The 24,127-nt window shown below is 44.1% G+C and overlaps 1 protein-coding gene across 4 annotated transcripts in view; it reads left to right on the top strand.

Annotated features, from left to right (window-relative positions):
* GPM6B (glycoprotein M6B) overlaps positions 1–23,858 on the top strand; it is a 149,164-nt gene extending 125,306 nt beyond the window's left edge. For 3 of the 4 annotated variants that reach the window (XM_012649815.1, XM_012649814.1, XM_012649813.1), the window contains 6 exons: positions 10,306–10,492; positions 12,079–12,235; positions 17,343–17,514; positions 19,323–19,396; positions 20,387–20,452; positions 22,086–22,729. In XM_012649815.1, coding sequence (XP_012505269.1) covers positions 10,306–10,492; positions 12,079–12,235; positions 17,343–17,514; positions 19,323–19,396; positions 20,387–20,452; positions 22,086–22,166 — 737 coding nt within the window. In that variant the 3' untranslated portion in view covers positions 22,167–22,729. Of the gene's footprint in view, positions 1–10,305; positions 10,493–12,078; positions 12,236–17,342; positions 17,515–19,322; positions 19,397–20,386; positions 20,453–22,085; positions 22,730–23,628 lie in introns of those variants that run through there. The other variant, XM_012649811.1, reaches the window with a different exon arrangement.
* Positions 23,859–24,127: the final 269 nt, after the last annotated feature.

Here is a 24,127-nt window from a genome sequence, read left to right as displayed (position 1 = left end):
ACTGAGCCACCCCCCGAATCTCCCCACATCCCCCGCACCATGTCGGTCCTGCTCTCCTTCCCTCATGCTTTTCACGGGAACCCTTCTGTTCTTCAAGGCCCGTCCACCTCCTACCATCCATAAACCGTTTCCTTGGCAACCCACGCTAACTGAGGAGACCTGTCCCTACCTCACTTCCCATGTCCTTGTGTCACCTCTCTCTCTATTCTACTTCAGGGATATTTACATGTCGGTGTCTTACCGCTCCCTCACCCACCCCAAGGATCAAAGCCAGGAGGGCACACCTGCGGCCCTCAGCACGGTGCCTCACACGTGTGGCAGCCATTCCGCAGACACTCATTGAATTGAATGGAATCCAGGAAAGCAGAGGTGCTGCTTCCAAATGGTCAAGGAAACGAACTGCTGCGAAAGCACAACACTGCAGATAGTTCTAGTTCTCACATTTCTGGAGTATCCTCCAGATCTCCCTGCTCTTAAAATCTGTGTTGTCTAGACTTACCGCGAGCTTCCCCTACTCACCCTTGACCCCCTCCATTCCTTTCTCCCCCACTTCACCAAGCTAAGAGCACACACGTGACTTTTGGGTAAACCAAAGTCATTTCCCACAAAAGGCAAAGGCAGAGACTAACAAGTATCTGTTTCTTGAATTTGTTTATTCCTAGCCATGTAAGTGCATCTTTTATATAATCATTTATCTTCTGCTCATGCCATATTGCAAATGGCAGAGGCCAATCTATTTTAAGACTTTCACAGTGTGCCACAAAAATGAAAATCCCTTATTAAATAGATTTTAGGACAAGCTTTTAAAAGGATCTCCCGAAAAGCAATTCCCTTTCCATCATTAGAAATAGTTTCTACATTCTTAGCATTGCATAGTTGAACTTTTATGTCTGGGACTGTAAGAAACTCGAGAGAACTGAGGAGCAGCCTATCATTTAAGTGATCTTGCACTTTGCTCTTGAATCGGGGAGCCCCCTGTCAATTGACTTCATATCTTTTTAATGCACTATGCTAGTGGTTCACAGACTTTTGGGTGTTAAAAAATCTTAAAAACAGGCCAGGCGCGGTGGCTCACGCCTGTAATCCTTGCACTCTGGGAGGCCGAGGCGGGCGGATTGTTTGAGCTCAGGAGTTCGAGACCAGCCTGAGCAAGAGCGAGACCCCGCCTCTACTAAAATTAGAAAGAAATTAATTGGCCAACTAAAAATATATAGAAAAAATTAGCCAGGCATGGTGGCGCATGCCTGTAGTCCCAGCTACTCGGGAGGGTGAGGCAGAAGGATCACTTGAGCCCAGGAGTTTGAGGTTGCTGTGAGCTAGGCTGACGCCACGGCACTCACTCTAGCCCGGGCAAAGAAATGAGACTCTGTCTCAAAAAAAAAAAAAATCGTAAAAACAATTGAGGACCCCAGAAAGCTTTTGCTGATGCCACGGCACTCACTCTAGCCCGGGCAAAGAAATGAGACTCTGTCTCAAAAAAAAAAAAAAAAAAATCGTAAAAACAATTGAGGACCCCAGAAAGCTTTTGCTGTGGGTTATACCTATAAATATTTTCCACATTAGAAATTATAACTGAGAAATTTATCATTTAATAATAAACTTATTTATTAAAAATAACCCATTAAATGTCAACCTAAATAATGTTTAGGAAAGATAACTATTTTCCAAAACAAAATAATACTTTAGTGAGAAGAGTAGTACTGTTTTATATTTTTGCAAATCTCTTTAATATGTGGCTTAATATTAGACAGCTGGATTCTCACATCTGCATTCATTCAGAGACATCCTGGGGTATCTTGCTTTGGTTGAAGTTATGAAGAAAACTTAATCTATCACAGGTATGTAGTGGGAGAAAAGAAGAGTATTTTAACGGCCTTCTCAGATAATTATAGAATTCTTGATACTACACCAAAATTCAGTAAGTGATGGTTTCTCAAAGACTACTTGTAATGTGGAATCTGAAACTATATTATCTTTTCGTACTCTGTTCTGTTAAAATCCATTGCTCTGTCTTGCACTTTGATTGGCTCTTATATTCTAGAATGATTTGATAACATTATATATTCGTCATTTAGAAAATATTGGTCCTCTGAGTTATGCAAATCTTCCAAATATTGACACATTTCATTAAACCATATCAAAAAAAAATCCCACTTGTTAATTTCACCACCGATTTCAACAAGAAGTCTAACATTGGGAAGCTGTCAGTCTCACTACGGCAGGTACAAGTTTTCCAAGTTGACTGGCAACAGATACTATCAGTTGTTTTCTTTGAAGTGACAGGCTGTTCACTTGGTTCATTTTTGAGAAAATTTCTGCCAAATACCCAAGTCTGAAAAACTATAGCTCATCAGGCATTCTTCCAAGGAAAAATGGTGTGCCACAAAAAAAAAGGTGCTAGTTCGGCTTGTAACTCAATTATACAGGAACTCTTCTTCCAGACCACCGTCGCACGTTGGTGTGCAGCAGAAGGCCTTTCCTTCCTCCCATTTCATCGCAAAATATTCAAAAGACATATACTTAGGGGTTGAGATTTAATACAGTTAATGACTTTTTACTGCATCAAGGACCTTTTTAAGTGAAACCGGCTTTTTCTTCCTTTCCCCGCAAGTGCGTGGTGGTAAAGAATGTGCTGCCGCTAAGTACACTGTGCTGCCACTGCCTGATTCGCGCTAAGGCATCAGCAGTTTCACTGTGCAAATGTCAGAGCAGTGAAAAAAGTAAATAACATCTTGACTCTGTTATAAAAAGAGTTCTGACTTTGCAGGCCTCCTGAAAGGATCTCCCAGGGCTGCACAGACCATCTTTGAGAGCCCACTCCTGGCTCAGGGTGGAGCTGGTGGACCGCCAGGATAAAATCACAGGGGGAGCTGGTGGGCAAAGCAGACCTGTCTATACAAAATCTGCATTCTAACAGGATCCCCAGGGGATTGATATGCGTGTTAAAGGTTGAGAACAACTGCTCTTTAAGGGGTCTACCATGAACCTTTCCTGTAAAGGGCCCGATGGTAAATACTGTGGCAACTATTCAACACTACATGTGTGGCTTGAAAGCAGCCATAGCCCAGATGTGAATGTATGAGGTGGCTGTGTGCCAATAAAACTTTATTGACACAAAAATTTGAATTTCATATACTTTTCAGATGTCACAAAATGTATTCGTTGAGTTTGTTAGAAATGTCAAAATCATTCTGAGTCTACAGGCCACACAGAAAGCAGGATTTGGCCTGTGGGCCACAGTTTGCTGACCCCTGCTCTAGAACGTTGGTTCTCAAACTTGAGTGCTTATTGGAATCACCTGGGGAGTTTTAGCAAAAGCAAGACAAAACTCTAATTCCCGAGTCCCACCCCCAGACATTCTGATGTAATTGGTCTGGGGTGAAGCATTAGGATTTTTAGATGCTCTCCAGATGATTCTAACGTACAGGAAAAAATTGAGAACTTCTGTTCTATAATGTTTTTAAACAAAATTAATTTTTTTAAGGATTGATTTTAAAATTTTAGAGCTTGGCAGTGTCACCAGATGTATGAGACCAGAATTGTACATTGTAACCTTAGAGCAGGATTTCTCACCTTGGCACTATTGACATATCGGGTCTGATCATTCTTTGTTGGCGACGAGGGTTGTCCTGTGCATTGTAGGATATTTAGCAGCTTCCCTGGCTTCTGCCAACCACATGGCAGTAGCAGCCTCTGAGTTGTGATGACCAAAAACGTCTCCAGACATTGCCAAATGTCCCTGGCAGGCCAAATCACCCTGGTTGAGAACCACTGGTCTAAACAACGTATATGTTTTTGTTTATGCTATCTCAGGGGTTCTCCACCTTGGGACAGATAATTTTTTGTTATGGGAGACTGTCTTGTGCACTATGGGATGTTTTGCAGCATCTCTGGCCTCCATTGACTAGATGCTGGAAGCATCTTCTCCCCCTGCTGTGACAACCCAAAGTATCTCCAGAGATTGCCACATGTCCCCTGAGGGGCACAATCACCCTCTGTTGAGAACTGCTACTTAGCCAGCTCAGAATCTGGGAGGCTTCTGTCTGTTGACCTTCGCTTCTGCTTCTCTTAAGTAGGATTCTATCTGCCTCCATTTTCCTGTTGCTGGTTGCTTGAAAGTTGTAAAGCTTGGTTCCTGCGCCTTTTTATTTTGTGGTTCATTAGGAATCAGTAATGTAGCAAGGAAAGCCCTGTGTAGAGGAGTACGTGGGGTGAGGATGGGGGCGGGAGGCTGTGTGTATGTGGTATACATGTGTTTGTGGGTAGCGTGGATGAGACATTCATTCCCTGGGGAAGAATCCAAGCCCTTGTTCCTGCCGGCCCCCACTCTGAGCCAGCATTAAATCTGCAGCCAAGATCACAGACAACTTGGGCCAATCACTTGGCCATTATGAACTCACAGCCATGGCAACAGCCATCCACAAGCCTGAGGACAAAAGGTGTTTTATTCTGTTGTTCTGCACAAAAGGTTCTAGGGTTCTATTTGGGGACAAAATAGCCATTGAGAGTTAGAAGCATTGATGTGTATTTTTTTTTCCTCCCTACTATGTGGTTTATATTTAAACTACCTTAAGCTAATGCACCCTGGAGTTTTTGTGTGAATCAAAACCTAAAATTCGTTTTAGTCAGAGACCAGCGAGGTGAAGGCTTAAGGTATTAGCCCAATAGAGGTTTTGGGGGTTTGGTGAGAGGTACTGAGAATTACCAGTAAAGTGTGCTAGAAAGCCTGACATTGATGTTTTTGCATGAGTAGATCAGTCCAAAAAAGTGCTTCCCTTGCTTTTTCTGATTCATGTTAACCAACGTTGTCATTGCTGGTTTGAAGTTTGGGAAAATTCAGTCTGTGGATTTATAGGAATGTCCAAGAAAAGCACTGGTCTTCCTTAGCTAGCATAAACTTTTACAGCGTGGGGCTCTGCTGGTACTTGGCAACACCTCCACATTTACAAACTTCAGCTTGCCTATGACTACTGGGGACAGCCCGAACCACAGACCCACTTCCTTTGTCCAGGCACTCCCAGCCCCATGGGGGCGGTGGGGGAGGGGTGTTTGTAAGTCTGCTCTCTCGGGTGACTATATACCTGTCTACTCAGGCCCTGTCTATGGCATGGCATTGCACTAAAGCATCTTTGAGGTGAAAAATTCCAAGGTTAACAGTACTTGCTTGGCTTAGAAAAAAGCACTCTAGTTGTACCCTTTTCAGGACAGCTGGACAACTTGGAACGTTTTGTTTTTCTTCATTACAGCCCCTGGAACTTGCCATTTGAATTCCAAGTGGCTAGAGTGTTATGGCCAAACCCAGTGGGCCACGTCCTAGGGAGAAAGCACCACACACCATTTAACGTGAAAGCAGGCGTGTCACAGGGACTCAGGATGCCACACCTGAGACTGGGAAGATGAGACTAGTGGCTAAAAATGGGCTTCTCAAGCTTTCCTATGTACGCACATTACGCTGGGGGGGTTGTTAAAATGCGGCTTCTGATTCAGCTGGTCTGGTGTGCGTTTCTTACAAGCTCCACACTGAAGCTGGTGCTGCCGGTTATGAACTAGAACGAACGGGCAGTGGCCGCCCCTGGCAGGGCTGACACCCTCACCCGCGACTCTGCTTCTCTGACAACTTCAACTGCACAGACCTCTCAGAGATGCCAACACCTGAGATGATGGGAACAGCCAGGTTACAGTTTCTTTTGTTTGAGGGCTGAGCTGTGCCTTCAAATGAACCTACGCTAACAATCTTAGTGAATTACAAATCATCTTTCTTTGGTTCTTTGGTTCTTTGGTTCTGTTGAGTATTTGTTTTAATAATTAACTCATTAGTCATGGATAGTTCTTCATAGCCCGATGTCTAATATCTTGAAGTTCATCGTTTCATATATTTTGTCTACTGTTTATTTCAGACAGGAGGGTAAATCAGGTTTCTGTTCCTCCACCTTGGCCAGAAGCCGGGAATGGTTTTATGAGTTAGATTTTTACTGTAGTGCAGTTTGGCTGGCAGTGAAAGAAAGCAGATGGAGCTGACATAGTAAAGAGCTTGTATGATTCTTTAGGACGGTAGTTCTCAAATTCGAGCATACACGAGAAGCACCCAACAGACCTCTTAAAACACAGATTACTGGGTTCACCCCCAGAGTTTCTGATTCAGTTGTTCTGGGGTGGGGGGAGGCTAAAATTTGCATTTTTAATATGTTCCTACATGATGCTGATGCCGCTGGTCCAGGGACCACACTCTTGAGCACCAGCCAGTGCTTCCAGATATGGGTCTGTGAATGTTTTCTGTAAAGAGTTATTAGATATAGTAAATATATCCGGCTTCTCAAGCCATGTAGTCTGTTACAGCCATTCAGCCCTATCCTTGTAGGGCAAAAAGAGCCACAGACAATTTGTAAATGAATGGGTGTCGCTGTGTTCCAATAAAACTTTATTTACAAAAATACAGGCCATAGTTTGCTGACCTGTGGTTTAGGAGAGCTTTGAGCATTGACTCTGTGATAGATACTATGGTGGGTAACTGCTACTCCCTTTCAGAGTGGAGGGGAAGCCATCAGTTCTCCTGTGGAGATAGTGCATTGCACACGTCTAGTTCCTTGATACAGAGTTTGATGGGGTTTGCACTCAGAATAACATGGTAGACGAGGTGATGTCTACCTTTCTAGGCTGTGTTTCTATCGTTAGGAAATAAAACAGAATGCTACTGTGTATGTGTGAGGGGAAAAGACCCCCTCCTGCCGCCTCCCACATAAATATGCCCAAGACCAGTGACATAATTTGCAGCCTGGTATAAAATGAAAATGATGGCATCCTTGTTCAGAAATGATTAAGAATTTCAAGATGGTGATAGCAGAGCATTAAACCAAGCCCAGGGCCCTGTGTGATTGCACAGACCGCACACCCATGAGGCAGGCCTGAGCACGTCACCATCATGGCCTCTGCCACATACACACCTATATGATTTCAAGTCAGAAATGCTATTTATGTGAAGGCACTGATAGCATTGATATCCACTTTAGAAAACATATTTACCTTTTTCTTACTAACTTTGTGCAGCGCTTTTGGTTCCTTTGGAATGAGTATGTGCTATGTAACCAAACTGCCCAGTATTCAAAGATATCTTGAACACTGGTTAGAGGTGGCTTCTAGACTGACATAGAAGGTACAGTGGGGAGTGATCCATTTGTAGGTGATTGGCTATCCACCATGCAACTTTTACCCTGATGATAAGTGGTCAACCAAGTTAGGATAAGCTCTACATCCAGCTGTATTATTTCCTATACATTTTCCTCATGCCATATGGCACAAGCTTCTAGTCACATTGGCTGGCAGGGTCTGTAAGAGTTTTATTTGTGTGGGGGGAACAAAGATGACTAATGTGGTGATTTTGGTTCTGAAGGAGCCAGGGTTCCTACAGCCACAAATAAAATCATCTACAAATGTAAGAGCATTGGTATTTGCTGAAAGAGTACGATTCATCGAGGTGATCCCCTAAATTCTTGAATCTCTGGTTTTCTCTGCTATTAGAAAACTAGATCCACAGCATGGAGTCCTTGAGGGATATAAATTGGAGGGCAACTTTACCTTGATCTAATGTTGAATTTAGGACTGGACAGCATCATTCTTCTAACCCCACTTGTCTTTTTGAGCCTGGGAGCAGTTGTGCTATTTCTTTTCAATGCTCTAACCCTTTGGATGAAAGATCGTTTGAAGTGGCAACTGTGGATTTGGAAGGATGAGTTCTGTCATTAATGGGTGAGTGAGTACACTACACTGTAACACCTAACCCTAACTCCAAATGATGAGAAAGGATGTGGGTTTGGTAAAAGTATATACACCAAAAATACTCAGATATGAAGGAGCATTTTGTCAGGTTACATATCAGTGTCACCATGTCCACTGTTGAAGTCTTCAGCATACTAGGCCTTTCTATAGAAAGCCTTTCCTGAACCCTCTCCAGTGTGAATCATGCTCCCTTCTGTCCTTCTCTCTCCCTCCCTCTCCACCCTCCATCCACTGGCTCTCTGGAGGTCTGGATCTTCAGCCTCATCATGCTGTACCAGGATAATTGTGTTACTTGTCTGCTTGCAGTATTTGATTTATCTTGAAGGCAAAAAAAGTGGCACACTTCATATTATATTTGTATCCCCAGTGCCAAGAACTGTGCTTGGCACCAGTAGGTCTTCAAAAAGTACTGAATTAATGAAACCCAAGATAATCCATTATAGAAAATCAAATACATGCCAAATCAAAATGTATCTTCCAAAGCAGTGTTGTGCGATGATGTCCTATATCTGCACTGTCCAATATGGTAGCCACTAGTACACGTGGCTGTTGAGCATAGGAAATGTGGTTAGTGCAACTGACACCCTGAATTTTTCATTCTATCTAATTTTAAATAATTTACATAGCCACATGTACCAGTGGCTACTATATTGAACCATACAGCCCCAAGGCTACACATCTCTATTCAATAAGGACAAGACATAACTTCGTCAGCCAGGAAAGCTGTCTTGTTCTTAACGTTGTCACAGAGACTGAGAATGGAGGGAGAGTATGAATGATCCAACACAACCAGGTCTGCTTTCTCTTTATATAATCGGACACATCAAAGCCAAGGATTTTGGTTTCTCTTGGTTTGGGAACCTGCAGAGAATTAGGACTTCTAGTTGCATTCCTCTCATCTCAGTCCCCAGAAAGTCATATGAGAAAATAAGATTGAGCTCTAATATCCCTGTTCACAAATCTCAAGTGTCTTAGAGATTACGGGACTGACTTGCTAGTGAACTTGAACCCTATTAGGCACTGGTTCCCATTCTATGTAGTTTATCAGTCCATCTCAGGGAGGTTGGTCTTCCTGAAAACAGTCATCTTTTGAAATACAAGGAAGCACAGCTTTGTTATGAAGCCCTGACATTTTTTTATTTTCCCATGAACTACAGAGAAATCTGGTAATGAGGGTTCATAGTCACTTTCCGTGGTAGGTTTAAGCAAATGCTAGTGTACAGTGGGATGCTCATCAAAATGGGAACGTTCACCTCTGGTGTTTTATGCTGCGTTGTCAGTCTCTGACTACTATGAAGATCATTTGGGGGAAAGAATGTAGCTGGCTTAATGTGCTTGCCCTGAAGTAATGGACTGGTCTTGATTGCTGTTAAACACCACAATGCATTTAAAGTTCAGTTTCCCCAACAAACCATTTACTTAAGGGTCTGGATAATATAAACTGGGACGCGAGGTCAGGAGAGGTACTGACATTATCCTGAGGCCAGCGCTGCTTTACTGAAGCATGAATGTCTCTGAACTGAAAATGTCACCTGGCTCTGCCCATTGGAGAGGTCTTTATGGACATCCCAAGTAAAAGCTTATTTAAAAAAAACAAATAAAATCTAATTTTTTCAAGATTGAGTGACTTATGGTTCTCTCTCCTTCATTCTACCTCATAGATGCTCATTTTGTCTTTTTTTCTTTCCTTCTGTTCCTTTTCCCCTCAACTACTTAAATCTCATGCACCAGTCCTGGGTTCTGACTCTGAACATCAGGGAAGGGGGCAGATGGAAGCTCGGGAGGAGGAGGAGGAGGACTGTGTATGAACTGCTTGTACTGCCTGGGCTGGCATTTTTATTAAAAAGTTGAGGTAATTTTGGATATTGACTTGAATGAAACTTGAGTGGACCGACTTGAGTGGATCTTGGTGACTTTGTACTTTACTGAATTAGGGATCAAAATACCCATGACTTTTCCAAAATGATCACGATGATATTTTTCAAAACCTGGAGACAGCATAATTACTGTATTAGACTCTTCCAGTTGCCCAGGAAGTCGAGGGCTCGGGGAAAGTCATCGGCTGCTATGGCAGTAGATGTACTTGAAACCTCAGAAGGTTGAGGTTGGAGAAGACCGATCACTTTTCTTCATGGAGCTGCAGCTTCGCTGCTGTGCTCTTCTGACTTCGTTAGTGGAATGAGTGCTTGAATCATCACTTGATTCGGGGGTCTCCCCACTGCCAGTCGATAAGGAAGCTCTAGAATTGTGACATACTCCATGATTATTTGTCAGGTCACTGCTCTGCCAATCACTACCTTTCCATACTTTGAGCAGATTAAGTTACATTCCCTCTTGGAGCCTCAGGGTCCTCACCGCAAAATGTGAGACCCTGGTTACTACCCTACTGGCCCCTGGGATTTTTGAAGTGTTACCATAGAGCATGACAGGGAAGATGGAAAACTACAACCTTCTCTGCTAATATGTGGTGTTCATGAAGACCAGACAGCAGTCTTGCCCATAATGGCTGCATTTTCTCTCTTTTGGGTCTAGGCTGCTTCGAGTGCTGCATCAAGTGTCTGGGAGGAGTCCCCTATGCCTCCCTGGTGGCCACCATCCTCTGCTTCTCTGGAGTCGCCTTGTTCTGCGGCTGTGGGCATGTGGCTCTCGCGGGCACCGTGGCGATTCTTGAGCAACACTTCTCCACCAACACCAGTGACCATGCCTTGCTGAGTGAAGTGTAAGTATCTGCTTCCCTTAAAAAATGTATTTAAGATGCATGCACCTCATGATGTTTTCAGAAAGACTACAGTACGCCTTCCTGGTAGAAAACTGAGGCTTTTAATTAAAGCTCACTATATGCAGATAGAAAAAGGTCCATGAGAGAAGGAAAAAAGAAACGACCATGAATATGGTAGGTGTTTGGGCCCTGGGGTGGGATCTCACCTGGGAATGGCAAGGTGCACACATAGGACATTCCGCACATGGTAGCTGTGCACATGGGGCGCTGTGACAAGGTGGTAGGTGGTGATGCTGATCATCTCACCAGAGAGTTAGCCTTGTTCCCAAGTAACAGATACTGCCAGGTTTCTCCCAGGAAATGACCATCCCTGGAATGACAGCAGCCCTGCTGAAGACCGACCCCAACTCAAAAAGTCTACAAGAGCAGTATTCTAATGTTAACTCTTCCGGCAGAAGAAGAAATCTTTTTCTTTCCTTGAATCCCAAAGTTTCACAGTGTTTAGGTATCTTGCGATTGTAAGAAACTTTTCCACCAGACTGAAAAAGGCACGGATGAATTTTTATGGAGCAATAATGGAATTATGTTGGAGGAGTCCTTAGGGAATGTTGTTCTTTATCTATTCATGCATGACATCCACAGGAATGAGCAGAGGAGGTGTGGGAGGTTATAAGGGGGGATGGAGCAGGACAGGGAACTCAGGGCCAACTATGCAAAGAAGAACTGTTTCCCAGGACGGACCCTGGGAAAGGTGTACTGAGTTAATTAGCTAGTGATCTCAATCCCTGGCTCTCAAGCTTCTGAGAAGCTTTAAAACTCCCCAGGCCTAACCCCAGACCAATTAAGTCGTCATCTCTGGGGAAGGGATCCAGGCACCACCAGTATTTCCTAGCACCTCCCAGGTGATTCCAATGGGCAAAGGCTGAGGACCAGTCATCTGGGTCTTTGTCAGCTTTTGTAGGACAAATTTAGTTGTGAATTAACTTTCTGTACCCTAAACGTACTTGACCTACTATCACTTGTGTGTTGGGACTCTCAATGCAAAGAACATCTGCCCAAGTTACTCCTCAAAGAAGCCCTGAGTGCTTACTTAGGGGTTTTATCAGAGTAACATGAAGCATGAGGCCTGGCTGGGAGGCATTCTGATATGACGGAAAGAACATGGTATCCATTGGACCAGGGTTCAAATGCTTGCTCTGCCACTAACTGTGTATCCGCGGATGAGTAGCATAACTCCCTGATGCCTGTGTTTACTTACATGCAAAATGAAGATTCTAACCCTCACCGCACAGGACTTGGGTAAGTATTAAAAGATTACAACTAGGCCCTGCCCCTGACCAAAGGAAATTTCTCCCTTGCCTGGGAAGGTTGTCCATCTCAATTGCAAACATGGGCCCACCTTGGAAGAGAGGCCCAGGTTGCTGGGGGTTGGGCAGGGATGTCTGTCCAGGATGCCCACCTAAGCCATCCATGGGGTGGGAGATGCCATCACAGGAGCATGCTCCTCAAGTCCTCTCTCCAGAGTCCAGAAACGTAGTCGCCACTGCACAGTGAATTGAACAGTTCAGGATCTCTTCTTTTCATAGGATACAACTGATGCAGTATGTCATCTATGGAATTGCATCCTTTTTCTTCTTGTATGGGATCATTCTGTTGGCAGAAGGCTTTTACACCACAAGTGCAGTGAAAGAACTGCACGGTGAGTTTAAGACAACCGCCTGTGGCCGCTGCATCAGTGGAATGGTGAGTGCGAACCTCTGGCAACTGATCGTCTGATAAACAGAGCCACGTCCTTGTGCATTTCCTTGTATTGAGTAAGAACTAGCAGCTCTCTGAGAGTAGACAGTGGGTCCAGGTCACAAGTATTGGTCTTATCAATTCAGAGTTAGGACTGCCCTTTGTTTATCTTTAAAATATAGATCACGGCCATAAAAACATACATGTAATGTACTATAAGAAATAGTTGCAATCTTGTAAATATTATACCAGCACCCTACTGTACCAAGTAGCTGGTACTGGCTAGCTGGACTCTGCTAGCCAATAGAGGTGCAGAGATTAAAACACAGGCTCCTTCTTTAAGGAGCTTATAGTCTTAAGATGGTGGTTAGCACACTATGGCCTATGGGCCAAATTTGGCCTACTACATGATTTTGTACAGCTCCAGTGGTAAGAATGGTTTTTTATATTTTTAAGTGGTTGGAAAAAACAAATGAATACTATTTGATGACATATGAAAATTATATAAAATTCAAGTTTTGAGGATCACAAAGTTTTATTGGCATACAGCCACACCCATTCATTTGCATATTGTCTAGGGCAGCTTTCATGCTACAAAGCATGAAGCAGAGTTGAGTGGTTGTAACAGAGACCGCATGTGGCCCGCAAAGTCTAAACCGTTTGCTAGCTGGCCCTTTATAGTAAGACAAAATTGCTGGCCTCTGGTCTAGAGGGTAACAAATCTTTAATATAGCTGATTTAAAAGCCAGGGTTAAAAATTGCTGCATCACAAAAGGAAACCCTGTGGTTGAATTTGAGTTTACAAATTGAGTTTATGACAGCACATTTACATGGAAATGTCTCGAGGCCAGCTGGCTGCATTGGTCTAGCATTTGAAAGATGGTCAGGTGCAAAGAAAACAACTTGGGCGTCAAGGGAAGCACTAATGCCAAGGAGGAAACCCCAGGCTAGCCGATGAAGGCTGTTGGCCTCTCAAGGAAAACACACGGCACGGCAGGGGCCCGGGCTCGCTGGGCGCTGGCTGAGCTCTGCTCCGGCGAGGAGAGGACTCGGGGTCTGGCTTAAAGCACCAGGAGAGCCCACTGGTCAGAAAAATCCTCCTCAGGGAGGCATATGGATTTTCATGGAATTCTTTGTGACCCAGTGACCGGAGCCTGGGGATGAAGGGTCTGTAGGGGTTTTATCAGAATAACATTAAGCATGAGGCCTTAAGCGTCTCAAGGAAAGTGACCGTACCTTGGGCGGACGTGCCACTGGCAGCTGCTGGGCCCAGGAGGAACGCTTGAGGCCTGGGGAGACTGTGCTGACACTCGCTGGCCCTGCTGCTTGTGTGGCCGGCCCTTGGCTTCCGTGTCCTCGGCTAAACGCCGGGGCTGCGCCCTGGAGATGTGTGCACAGCCTGCAGCTGCACGCGCGCACGGAGGGCTTCGCGGCGTGGAGTGGAGGAAGCTGCTCACACGACGCCTGGCGAAGAGGAAGCAGCGTAAGCAGGGCAGGGAGGCCCAGAAAAGAGGGGCCTCCAGGGAGCCAGCCGTGTGCCCCGGCTGGGAGGGAAGGGCCGGGCGAGGCCGGTTAGAAATGACGCTGCTTGGAAGGGGGCCAGGGACCAGATCTGGAAAGGCCTTGGATGCCAGGCTGGGAATAAAATCGACAAAGACGAGCAGCGAGGTCTCCATGCGGGAGTAGTGTGGAGGATGGATCTGAGAAGGGAAGGTCAGCTTGTGGCGAGTGATGGTGGAGATGGGAGGTAGGCATGGCCGCAGCGTGGAGGACGGGGACAGGTCCAGACAGTGGCAGGGGTGGGCTCTGCGCTGGGTGTGCAGGCAGGCGTCAGGGTGAGAGGAGGGCTGAGCGCCAAGTCTCTGGCCTGGGCAACGTGCTGAGGAGGCTGTGGAGAGGGGGAGAGGTTGAGGAGGGTGGATTCAGCATGACGTTGATGTGACTGCGGAGTGCCACGTGGGGTTATCCATGGCGTCACATGGAGGCTTGGGGCTGGGGTGGCTGGAGTTGTCTGAGCGAGCATGGTGGGCACGAGCCAGCTCACACCGTGTGACAAGCTGTGTGGAGGGAGAGCCGTGGGGTGCACCAGCACCTCCTGGGTAGGCCAAGGAGAAGGAGCCTTCACCAGGAACTGAGGGAGAATGGTGGCCGGAGAGGAGGGTAGTGTCTTGGATGGAGCTCAAGGAGGGAGGAAGTGGCCAAGGAGATACCCCAAAGAGTCCGGATAATTTGACATAACCTCAGGTCCCATCTGTGTGTCACTCCTCCTGTGATGCCCACCTCACAGTCCTCTGATCCCACGCCCCAAAGGCTGCGGCGAGGGATGCCTGGGCCGGGCTCTCTTCCCCAGGGATCTTTGCAGGTGGCCCCTGCCCCTCAGCCAGCGCTGCCCTCAGGCAGCCTGCCTCCTGCCATCTTGTGCCACCTCTGCCACCGCTGTGCCTGAGGCCACTGCTCTCTCCTGTACCACCATCCTCCACTAGAGGCTCAGCCAGTCCTTAGTCCCCTAGCACAACTAAGAACAGGCCACAGATATCAGAGTCTTTCTGAGGGCAGTGGGACTGCGAGAAGGGGATTGTGACGTGGACACCACTCCTGTTGGAGTCCACAGGCCCTGTTGCCCTCACGTCAGCAGAGGGCTCAACTCTCGTCTCTGCGTCCCACGCCACATCCACTCCTTTCAGGAGAAACAGCACCCACAGGGAGCAGGCCAGCAGAACGTGACAAGCTGCGTGGGTCCAGATGCCAACCTGTAGGTTCCTCTGGAATGACACCATTTGTGGGACTTCAGAGTGGTCCAGCTGGGCTTAGGCTGTCGGCTGGGCCCCTTCAGGGTCTCCTTTACCTAATCTCCTGGGCATACATGCTTGAATAAGAACAGGCACGCACACCCCTCCCACGGACAGATAATAGTCTCCACAGGTAGTGTGTCTGGGTGTTATTTCAGAAAACCATGTTCCTAAAAGAAACTACCTACTGGGACAAAACCCACCTTGCAATTGCTGAACTATTTAATTCTTTGCTGATATGAACCCCCTCGATCTCTAATCTCAGAATTTGGGGGTTTCACGTTGGCTTTTCAGGTTAAGTTCATAGAATAATAGAATGATTTCTAAAACTCTTGGGAATAAATTATATCTCAATAAAGCTGATATTTAAAAAAATATGAGGAAGAGACTGTGCAAGTCAGAGGAATGGTTACTTTTGGGGGGAAGGAGACAGCTAAAAAATGACTGGGGAGCAGAAGGAAAATAGCCACAGAAAGTGGGAACCCCCCACAAAAACCTCCTGGTGGCTTTAAAATGACAGTTTTCCCTCTCACTTCTACCCATCAGGTTTAAAAAATAAAGGGGTATGGGTTCTGCCAGGGAACAGCATTAAGTCAGCAATTGCCTGATGTTTAAGGTCTTCAGATCCTTCTGGCATTTGTCTGTATACAATAGGTGGTGGAGAGTGCCACGAGCTTGTACTTGAGCCAGTGGCACTTCACCCAGAGCCAGGGACACCACTGTTCTCGTGGAGGAAGCCCGCTGCCCACCCAGCATAGCCTGCTTTTAGCTCTTGCGTGTGTCAGGTTTTGTTTAAGATCTGTCGTAAGGATTTGTGTGCTGAGATCTGCTCAAGGGATCACAATGCTGACCTGCCTTGGAGGGTGTTAGGAAGACGCAGGTGACAGGGCAGGGCTCAGGACAGAAAGTTGTGTGAGGTGAAGGCGAATGAGCTCTGCTCACCAGCAGCCTTCGTGTCCTCAGCCCTTTGTGGGAGGTTGTGCCCTCAGGAGCTGGCTGGGGAAGCTGGAATGCTGGAGGCCACCAAGACAGGGCTGGCCCCTAGTGGGGGGGTCTTTCTGGGGTGTACTAGCCTCCCAGGGAGGGAAGGCTCACCAAGGCCAAGAACCGCCAGCCCCTTCCTGCTCAGGTCGTTGTGGTGTTATTAGAAAGAAAGTAAAGTTTTCTTTTGAAGGGAAAAAAACAAACCCTACTGTGGTGCAGCTGGATCATAAGCACTGGGGAAGAAGGGGGGAGGTCACGCTGCTGAAATCTGCTTCTTTGAATATTTTTAGAAATGCAAATGTTCCTTGAAATAAAAGGAAGTGCCTTGTGTCTGCAGTTTCCTGGGGTGACCATCAAGGGGCGGCCCTGCACCGCCCAGGTAGCTGCTGCCATGTGCAAAGTTAGGAGGAGCCCAGGTCTCCACCATCAGCCAAAAAAAATAAAAGCCAAACTAGGAGAGCTCCAAAGCCTTGCCCACATGCTCTGTGGGTACACCTGAGAATAGAAATCCCACAACGTCTTTGAGGCAGCCTTTCAAAGCTCCCTGAAATTGGTCATCAAGGCAGAAGGTTATGCAGAAATTCAAGTGATAGGATCATATTCTTGCTTGAATCGCCTGTGGCAATGTGTGGGTGAATGTCAGGTAGCTTTTTCCCTAAGCCATTGCTCTGCTGGCAAAGCTGCTGAGAATCTTAGAGACAAATGAAAACGAGAGGAAAATGAGAATTTTATCAGAGTCACTGTGCATTAAGCTTGATCTCATGACTATTTGAAACTTTTGATAAAGGTTCAAGGATCTAATGCTTTTAGTAATTTCACAGGATCAGGAAACTAGCAAAGTTCCTTTTGAGAGAGGCTTCCCATAGCAACTGCTATTCTACCAGCCCTCTGTTACATAAAAAAAAAAAAATAATAATTTTTGAGGAATTCCTATGAAGTTATAATTCGGTGGCCTGTGAAAGCACCCTGAGACTATCCCACATTAAGCAGGATGGTGAGTTTTCAGAACTAATGTTTAGAAAGAGCGTCTCGTGTGAGGCCCGGTCACTAACCATAGCCCTGTGACCTTGCACAAGTGAAATCACTTCTTGGGGTCTCGTGGCCTTGTGAGCTAAAGGAGGGACCTGAGAAAGTCCCTGAAGCAGCTTCAGGCACTCACATTCTAGATCATCTTGCTCTGGCTTCCCCTGTTCCCCTGTGCCGCAGGCTTTCCCTTCTGGCTGCCACACCGAGAGGTCCCTAGGTCCCTAAGGCATCCCGCAGGGTGGGCATTAGGCCTTCCTCTCGGGATGTTCCTGTGTGTTTCAGTGCTGATTCTCCTTCCTCTTGTTTCGGCCTAGTTCGTTTTCCTCACCTACGTGCTTGGAGTGGCCTGGCTGGGCGTATTTGGTTTCTCGGCGGTGCCCGTGTTTATGTTCTACAACATATGGTCAACTTGTGAAGTCATCAAGTCGCCACAGACCAACGGGACCACGGGTGTGGAGCAGATCTGTGTGGATATCCGGCAATACGGTACTTCCTCTTCACCCCCCTTTAATTCTTTATCCTCTTGTGCATTCGTCTGGACCTTAATTATTACATGGGCATTTAATATGATCTGTTTCATACTCTTCTGTTGGAATAGTTCATACTCTTTCCCTCAGTATGCTCAGTTTTCTGGATGGAAACATCACTGAGGGTTTTACTTCCTTGAAAAAGTCCATCAAGATTTTGTGATATTTTATAGTTAAATATGTAACAAAAGATGCTTTTTATAATGTGAAACTACTTTATAATTCAGTTCAATCAAAGAAGACTTCTAGATATCCACTATAAAAAGATTATCTATTTCTTCTTTAATTTCTTTTCAGTTTTATAACATCCAGCTTTCCATCCAAAATATTTAACGCACTATAATTCAACTAATTTGTGCATCCAGCTATTCAAGTCTTTTAAGTGATCACTTGCTTAAACTTCATCTGTACTGAAAAATGTAACATAGAATCCAGATGTATTTTAAAGTCATTAGAATATACTCTATAAAAGTCATCGTCGGCTTCTGGAAACTAGTTCAAACATATTTTCCTTACGAATGGGGGTCTTCACAATAGGGAATTCAAGGTTGGTTCGTTGTTATGAGCCACAGAAGGGGCCATAGGCTTCTCCTGTCAGTTAATTTGGGGCTCAACTTCCCTGCTGAGCTAGAGAAGGCAGCATCCTAAGGAAGAAGTCTAATTACTGCTTCCGGCTAGGATAGTAGGAAATCTGTTCTTGGCAGAAACAACTAGGGGGAAAAAGAGATTTCATTAGAATCGAAGGGGAAATACCCGTCCTTCTAGAGCTTTTCTGGAGAAAGATAATTATTTCATTTTTGTTTCTTGTTTTTCTCACGTGGCTTATTCTCAACATCTTATCCTACAACATAATATGAAACTTGCCTAAAACTGCCCATCAGGCTCATCTCTTTGCACAAAGACCAAGGCTCAACAACACTGTTCTTTATGGTGGATTTGAAAACAGAGCCTAAAGTTGGTTTTTAAAGTATTCGTAAATGAGTATCTAAATGTGTATTGTTCCCTTCTGCCTTAAAAATAAGTATTTTTGCCACAAATTTTTGGTAACCTGTAATCATCTTTTTAAATCCTCTATATTTGCCCAACTAGTTATTCTCAAAATCACCAGTTTCGCTGACAATTTGGGGACTGGTCATTTCCCATTCTTCTGAGGCATAAAGATTTACTCTTGGGCCATCTCAAGGATGGAGAGAATAAGGATTTTTTTTTTAATACTCCTTCCTTACCTCCTAGGAGAAGTGTAAACTGAGCTGTGTTTAACATTTAAGCACAAACCTATGCATCAAAGGGGAAGAAGAACAGTAGCCTAATGGACAGTTGTCACTGCAGAGGGGACTTAGGGTTACAGTGAGAGAGAATCCACAGATTGTGCTTCCCAGCCTCTGGTATTTGACTTCAGCATGATAAAATGCTTTATGAGGGAGTCATCCTGTGCTTGTCTAACTATAGTTAATAAATGCACTGTAGGGAATAAATTGGAAAATCAATTTTTACAAATATCAACTCCACTGAACAAAGCACAATTTGTAGGGGAAAAAATACCTGACTGTTTAAATCTCTTAAAGACTAGTTGACTTTGCTCCTGCCCTATTGTCCAAATGGGGCTTACTATTCCAAAATGCCTGTTGGCGGACAGCAACTACATAAACTGTTGATGAAGAACAAAGCCTACAATTACACTGTCACCGTCATCCAAAGTGGTGGGGTCTGTTAAGAACACGAGGCACTGTAGTTTGCACTAACATTCCCTTGGGGTTCATTTTACAGGTATCATTCCTTGGAATGCTTTCCCAGGAAAAATATGTGGCTCTGCCCTAGAGAACATCTGCAACACGAATGAGGTAAACCTGGCACAGTTCAGTGGGCTCACATGTGGTCACCTTGTGTATTAGGCAGCTAGAAAGAGCAAGAGAGATGGTTAAAATGCTATTAACAAAAGCTCTTTTTTGTAGACTCTTTAAGATTGAACTGTGTGAAACCATCACTATTCAGCCAGTTTTGACCTACAAAAATAGCCACTTCATATGGTCCAACCCATTCGGTGAGGATCCTTAGGAGTTGGAGAACTTTTCCTTTGGGCAATAATTTAGGAGTGATCTCAAACCTATAAATCTGAAAATATACCTAGATTCTTCTCTTTCCCCTTTAGAAAGTTTTTCAAAGTATAATACTTGTCACAGAACAAATGTAAGTTAATTTTCATAGAAAAGATTCCACTGAATTTGTGTATATAATAGATGATGCCATAGTTAATCATTTCTATTTCCAGAATGACTTGTTATTATTTCTCTATCTCTCATTGATTCTTAATTGGCAGTATATCCTAACACTTTGGTTTTAAACTCTCTCAGCCCTAAAAAATTCTTCAGTCATTGGCTTATAACTGTTTATAAGGCAAAATTCTTAAATGCACTGGTGGAAGTTTGCATATTTAAGAACATCCTACTGTGCTTTCGAGTTACAGAAATAATCAGTCCCTGCCCTATCTGCCTTGTCAACTTGTACATCCATCACAGGGACTGTCTCAAAGCAGGGGCTCCCAACCTTGGAGGCATGTTGCAGTCCTCAAGGGAGCATTACAGTATCCTGATGGCTGAGACCCAGCCCCCAGCGTTCGGATTTAATTGGTCTGGGGGCGCAGCCTGGGCATCAGAAAGTTTTTAAAGCTCCCCAGGTGATTGCCATGTGCAGGTAGAGCTTGAAGGGAGCACAGGCCTGCACTCAGCCTTGCAGAGAACAGCTGCAAGGAGAAAGATGAAGCCGCCCCCCAGAATGGTGTGGGCCATTTCATCCCGCATCAAATACTTAATTGGTGCCCTGTTTTCTCCTAGTTCTACATGTCCTATCACCTGTTCATTGTGGCCTGTGCGGGAGCTGGTGCCACCGTCATTGCTCTGGTGAGTAACGGCCCCAGGACCACCCTAGATGAGCCCCTCCCTACAGTCTCTAAATGACAGATTTCCCTCCAGTTTTTACCAGCCTACTGAAGCCAATGATGCTGGCAGTCAATCTTGGTAACTGGCACCCGTGGAAACTGTCCACATGTCTAGTTTGCAGGAAGTACTAGTTGGCTGCCTTGGCAACAATTGTAGGTGATGCAATTTGGACTCTGGAAAGAGGCGAGGGTACCAACACCTGTTGACTAGGCCTAGTGTATTGCCTTGTTGTATTCAGCACTTAGCTTCATGACTGTAGTCATGGACAAATGCTCATGTGAGGCGCATTACCCATTTCTTCACCAAGAAATCTTAACTTCCAAATGGAAATACGCACATATACATACATGAGTGTGTATACAGTTGATCTCATCATACGTAGTAGTTATGTTTTATAAAGTCTCCTCAAACACTGAATTAGCGAATACTGAACCATCGCTCTTAGGGGAAATACAAGGTAGGGTTCCTGTGAGCCTCTGATCACATCATTTTCATCAACCTATCAATACATAACCTTGTTTTATGTGTTTCTGTGTAAAGACACCTTATTTCATATATATATATATATATATATAGTTGATTCATTAATATTGAATTCACGGACAACAGCACCAGCACTCATACCTGAACAGAGTTTATCATAACCCATTTTCTCCAGTAAGGCACATCGAAGCCTTCCCATGTTAGGGACACTAGACAGTACTGCAGCACTACGTTTGGGAACCATTTTAAGCAGCAGAATCACTAGTAAAAATCATACAAATGTGAAAAACATGGCCCTAAATAGATTTTGAGAAGGACACTTGGTTACCGTTTGAGAGCGGAAGTAAGGTAGTGTAGTGTAGCGTCGTCATGTTCAACCTCAGTTGGGAATGTGGGCACTGAGCGACAGCTCTTTCACTGCTTTGTGCACGTTCCCTAATAACTGAAGGTGCCGCAAATATCAATTTGGGGATTACAAATAAATTTTCGCAATTAGGCAAATTCTCAGAAATGGAATCTGTGAATGACGAATATCAATACACACTTGTATGTGTGTGTATGTGTATATGTGATTTTGCAGGGCTTGGTTTATGATTTGAAGAAAACCAACTAAGATTGGTAGAGCATGGGGAAAATAGCTGCTCAAAAAGGAGTCATGCCCAGTTTCCCCATTAAGTCATTCCTTCCCATTATCAGCCCATGAAAGAAACCTGTGGAGTCACGGTGGTGACCTGTGCTCCTGGCTGAGCAATAGGCGCAGGACAAGGACTAATTGCTGCTGAGAGGCAGCTGGGAGAGGTGAGGGGGGAAATGAGCATTTAGCTTCATCCTTCTCGTGCTCCTGACCCACCTCCCTGTTACTCCTGAAACGTGTCCAGGTCCTTTGAATAAAATGTCCTGAGGGCAGAGCAAAGGACTTACACTGTACATGTGTGATGAGAAAAACGTTTGTGTGTGCTAGATATGAAAATCATCTGTTAAGATTATAAGGGGGGAAAAAGAAGCACCTTAGGCTAGGAGCCTGGGCACCATGCCCACCCAAGTTTAGAAGTGTTGTGGCATCGGCCTCACTGCCTGTATCTTACTGTCCTGTTTTGTTCTCTTCCACCAGCTGATCTACATGATGGCTACTACATATAACTATGCGGTTTTGAAGTTTAAGAGTCGGGAAGATTGCTGCACTAAATTCTAAATTGCATAAGGCCCATAAGGAGCTTTAGAGAGCTATGCTCTATAGCATGAAATATCACTGACACTCCAGACTAAAGTAGAGTCTAGGTTTCTGCAGTTCTGTTACAGTAATTTGTAAATAGCTTTATGTAGTAAACTCATTTTGCATGGTAGATTAATAAGATGACTTACTGTACATGAATTACAAAATAATGAGATCTGGCTATTTCCACATTTTGAAAAGGATTCAGTTATTTACTGACATTGGTGAGCATCCTTTGAAAAATAATTTTCTTGAACTTAAACTTTGAGCAGTATCTCTAAATGAAGTATTAACACTTTGGCATACCCACATTTTTGTCTGATAACCAATTTTAATGATGAAAACAAAAATAAGTGCTGATGAAATGGAAGAGAACCCGTTTAATCTGGATTTTGTTTTGTCAGATTCTTTCTGGAAAATGTTACAAATGTGTTCTAAATTTGATTTAAAACAATTTTTTTCTGATCACATGGTTCAGTACCAAATGCCCCTCAAATAAGCCAGATAAATTGAAGAAAAAGGTCACCCAGTTGTTTTCTCTGATAAAAAGAATTTACATGTGGGTTTTTTTTTTTTTTTTGCACAACACAATCATTCCTGTAGAGCCCACAAAACTGGTACTGATAACGTTAAATTGTTGTGTTTTGTTGAGTAATAACTGTTTCCTCATAGCTAGTTCTCAAACTGCACATAAGATTTTAACAGGAAGAGAAACTAGGCTGGATCTGAAGGTCTCAAATATGTTGAGAAGAAAGTATGAACTATAAGGAACTTGAGATATAGAATTACTTTGCAGGAGATATGAGGAAAATAAACAGGAAAGAAGTGTTTGCTACATCAACTGTAAAGAATGATAATAAGGATTTTTACATTTTGTGAAATGAAATATTGGTATTTACAAAATAAAATGTAGTTTCTCTACTAAGAGTTTGTTAACACAGAGGCTGCATGCTTTGCCTATAGTTCTTAATTTTGGTTTTTGACATTAATTTTTTCCATGTTAAATATGTAGTTTTTTAATTACTCAAAATAAACATTGTTCACACTTTTAGGCCTTTGGGGGAATTGATTTTTATCCATAGGTAGAAAAGATCTTTGCAATACACTTAAAACAAATACGTGTGTTTCTGACCTTCTGCATTGGCCTTTAAAATTACTATCAGAATGGTAAAAAAGCACCCTCTTGTATTTCATTTTTGCTTTTTCTTAACAATACCTTTGGCCATTTTTTTCCAGTTCATTGTGTACTAACTTTTCTTCAGCCTTTTAATGCGAAACCAATTAGAGTATGCTTTCAGTATCTGATAGCTCTGCTAGCAGAACAAGTATTAATACAGAATAACCCTCGCCCCCTTTAAAGTCAAGTCTGTCTAATCTGACTAGCACCTCGCTTTGCCTTCTCACATGCTCACTAGCCATCATGCTCACCCTTCTCTTCCAGATCCACTTCCTCATGATACTGTCTTCTAACTGGGCTTACTTAAAGGATGCGAGCAAAATGCAGGCTTACCAGGATATCAAAGCAAAGGAGGAACAGGAACTGCAAGATATCCAGTCTCGGTCAAAAGAACAACTCAATTCTTACACATAAATGTTTGCCAGAGTGTTTCGGCCGACGCATTCACAGCTCTGACAAATCATCAGACAGCTGCTCTGCAGTACAGATGTGTATCCCACCAAACAAACTAACGTAGACATGCAAACACTTCACTGTTTCAAGCTGCTGGGATGTATCGCTAGGAAAACCTTCCAGTGGGTAAATCTTTTTCTTTAGAACAAATATTGGAGGTTTCATGTTAGCCATTTTAAAAGGCAACACTTTGACAAAATGATTGTTCATTCTTTTGAAATTTGTGGCACGTTCACACTTACTGCTAGAGCAATTTTATCATGACAAGCAGTGGAATACTTCTTACTTTTTCATAGGGACAAAGGATGTG

This window comes from Propithecus coquereli, unplaced genomic scaffold, assembly GCF_000956105.1.
Source record: "Propithecus coquereli isolate 6110/MARCELLA unplaced genomic scaffold, Pcoq_1.0 Scaffold303, whole genome shotgun sequence".
NCBI classification, from domain to species: Eukaryota; Metazoa; Chordata; class Mammalia; order Primates; family Indriidae; genus Propithecus; species Propithecus coquereli.
Note: the sequence above shows the minus strand (reverse complement) of the source record. Positions and strands in the feature narration are given on the sequence as shown.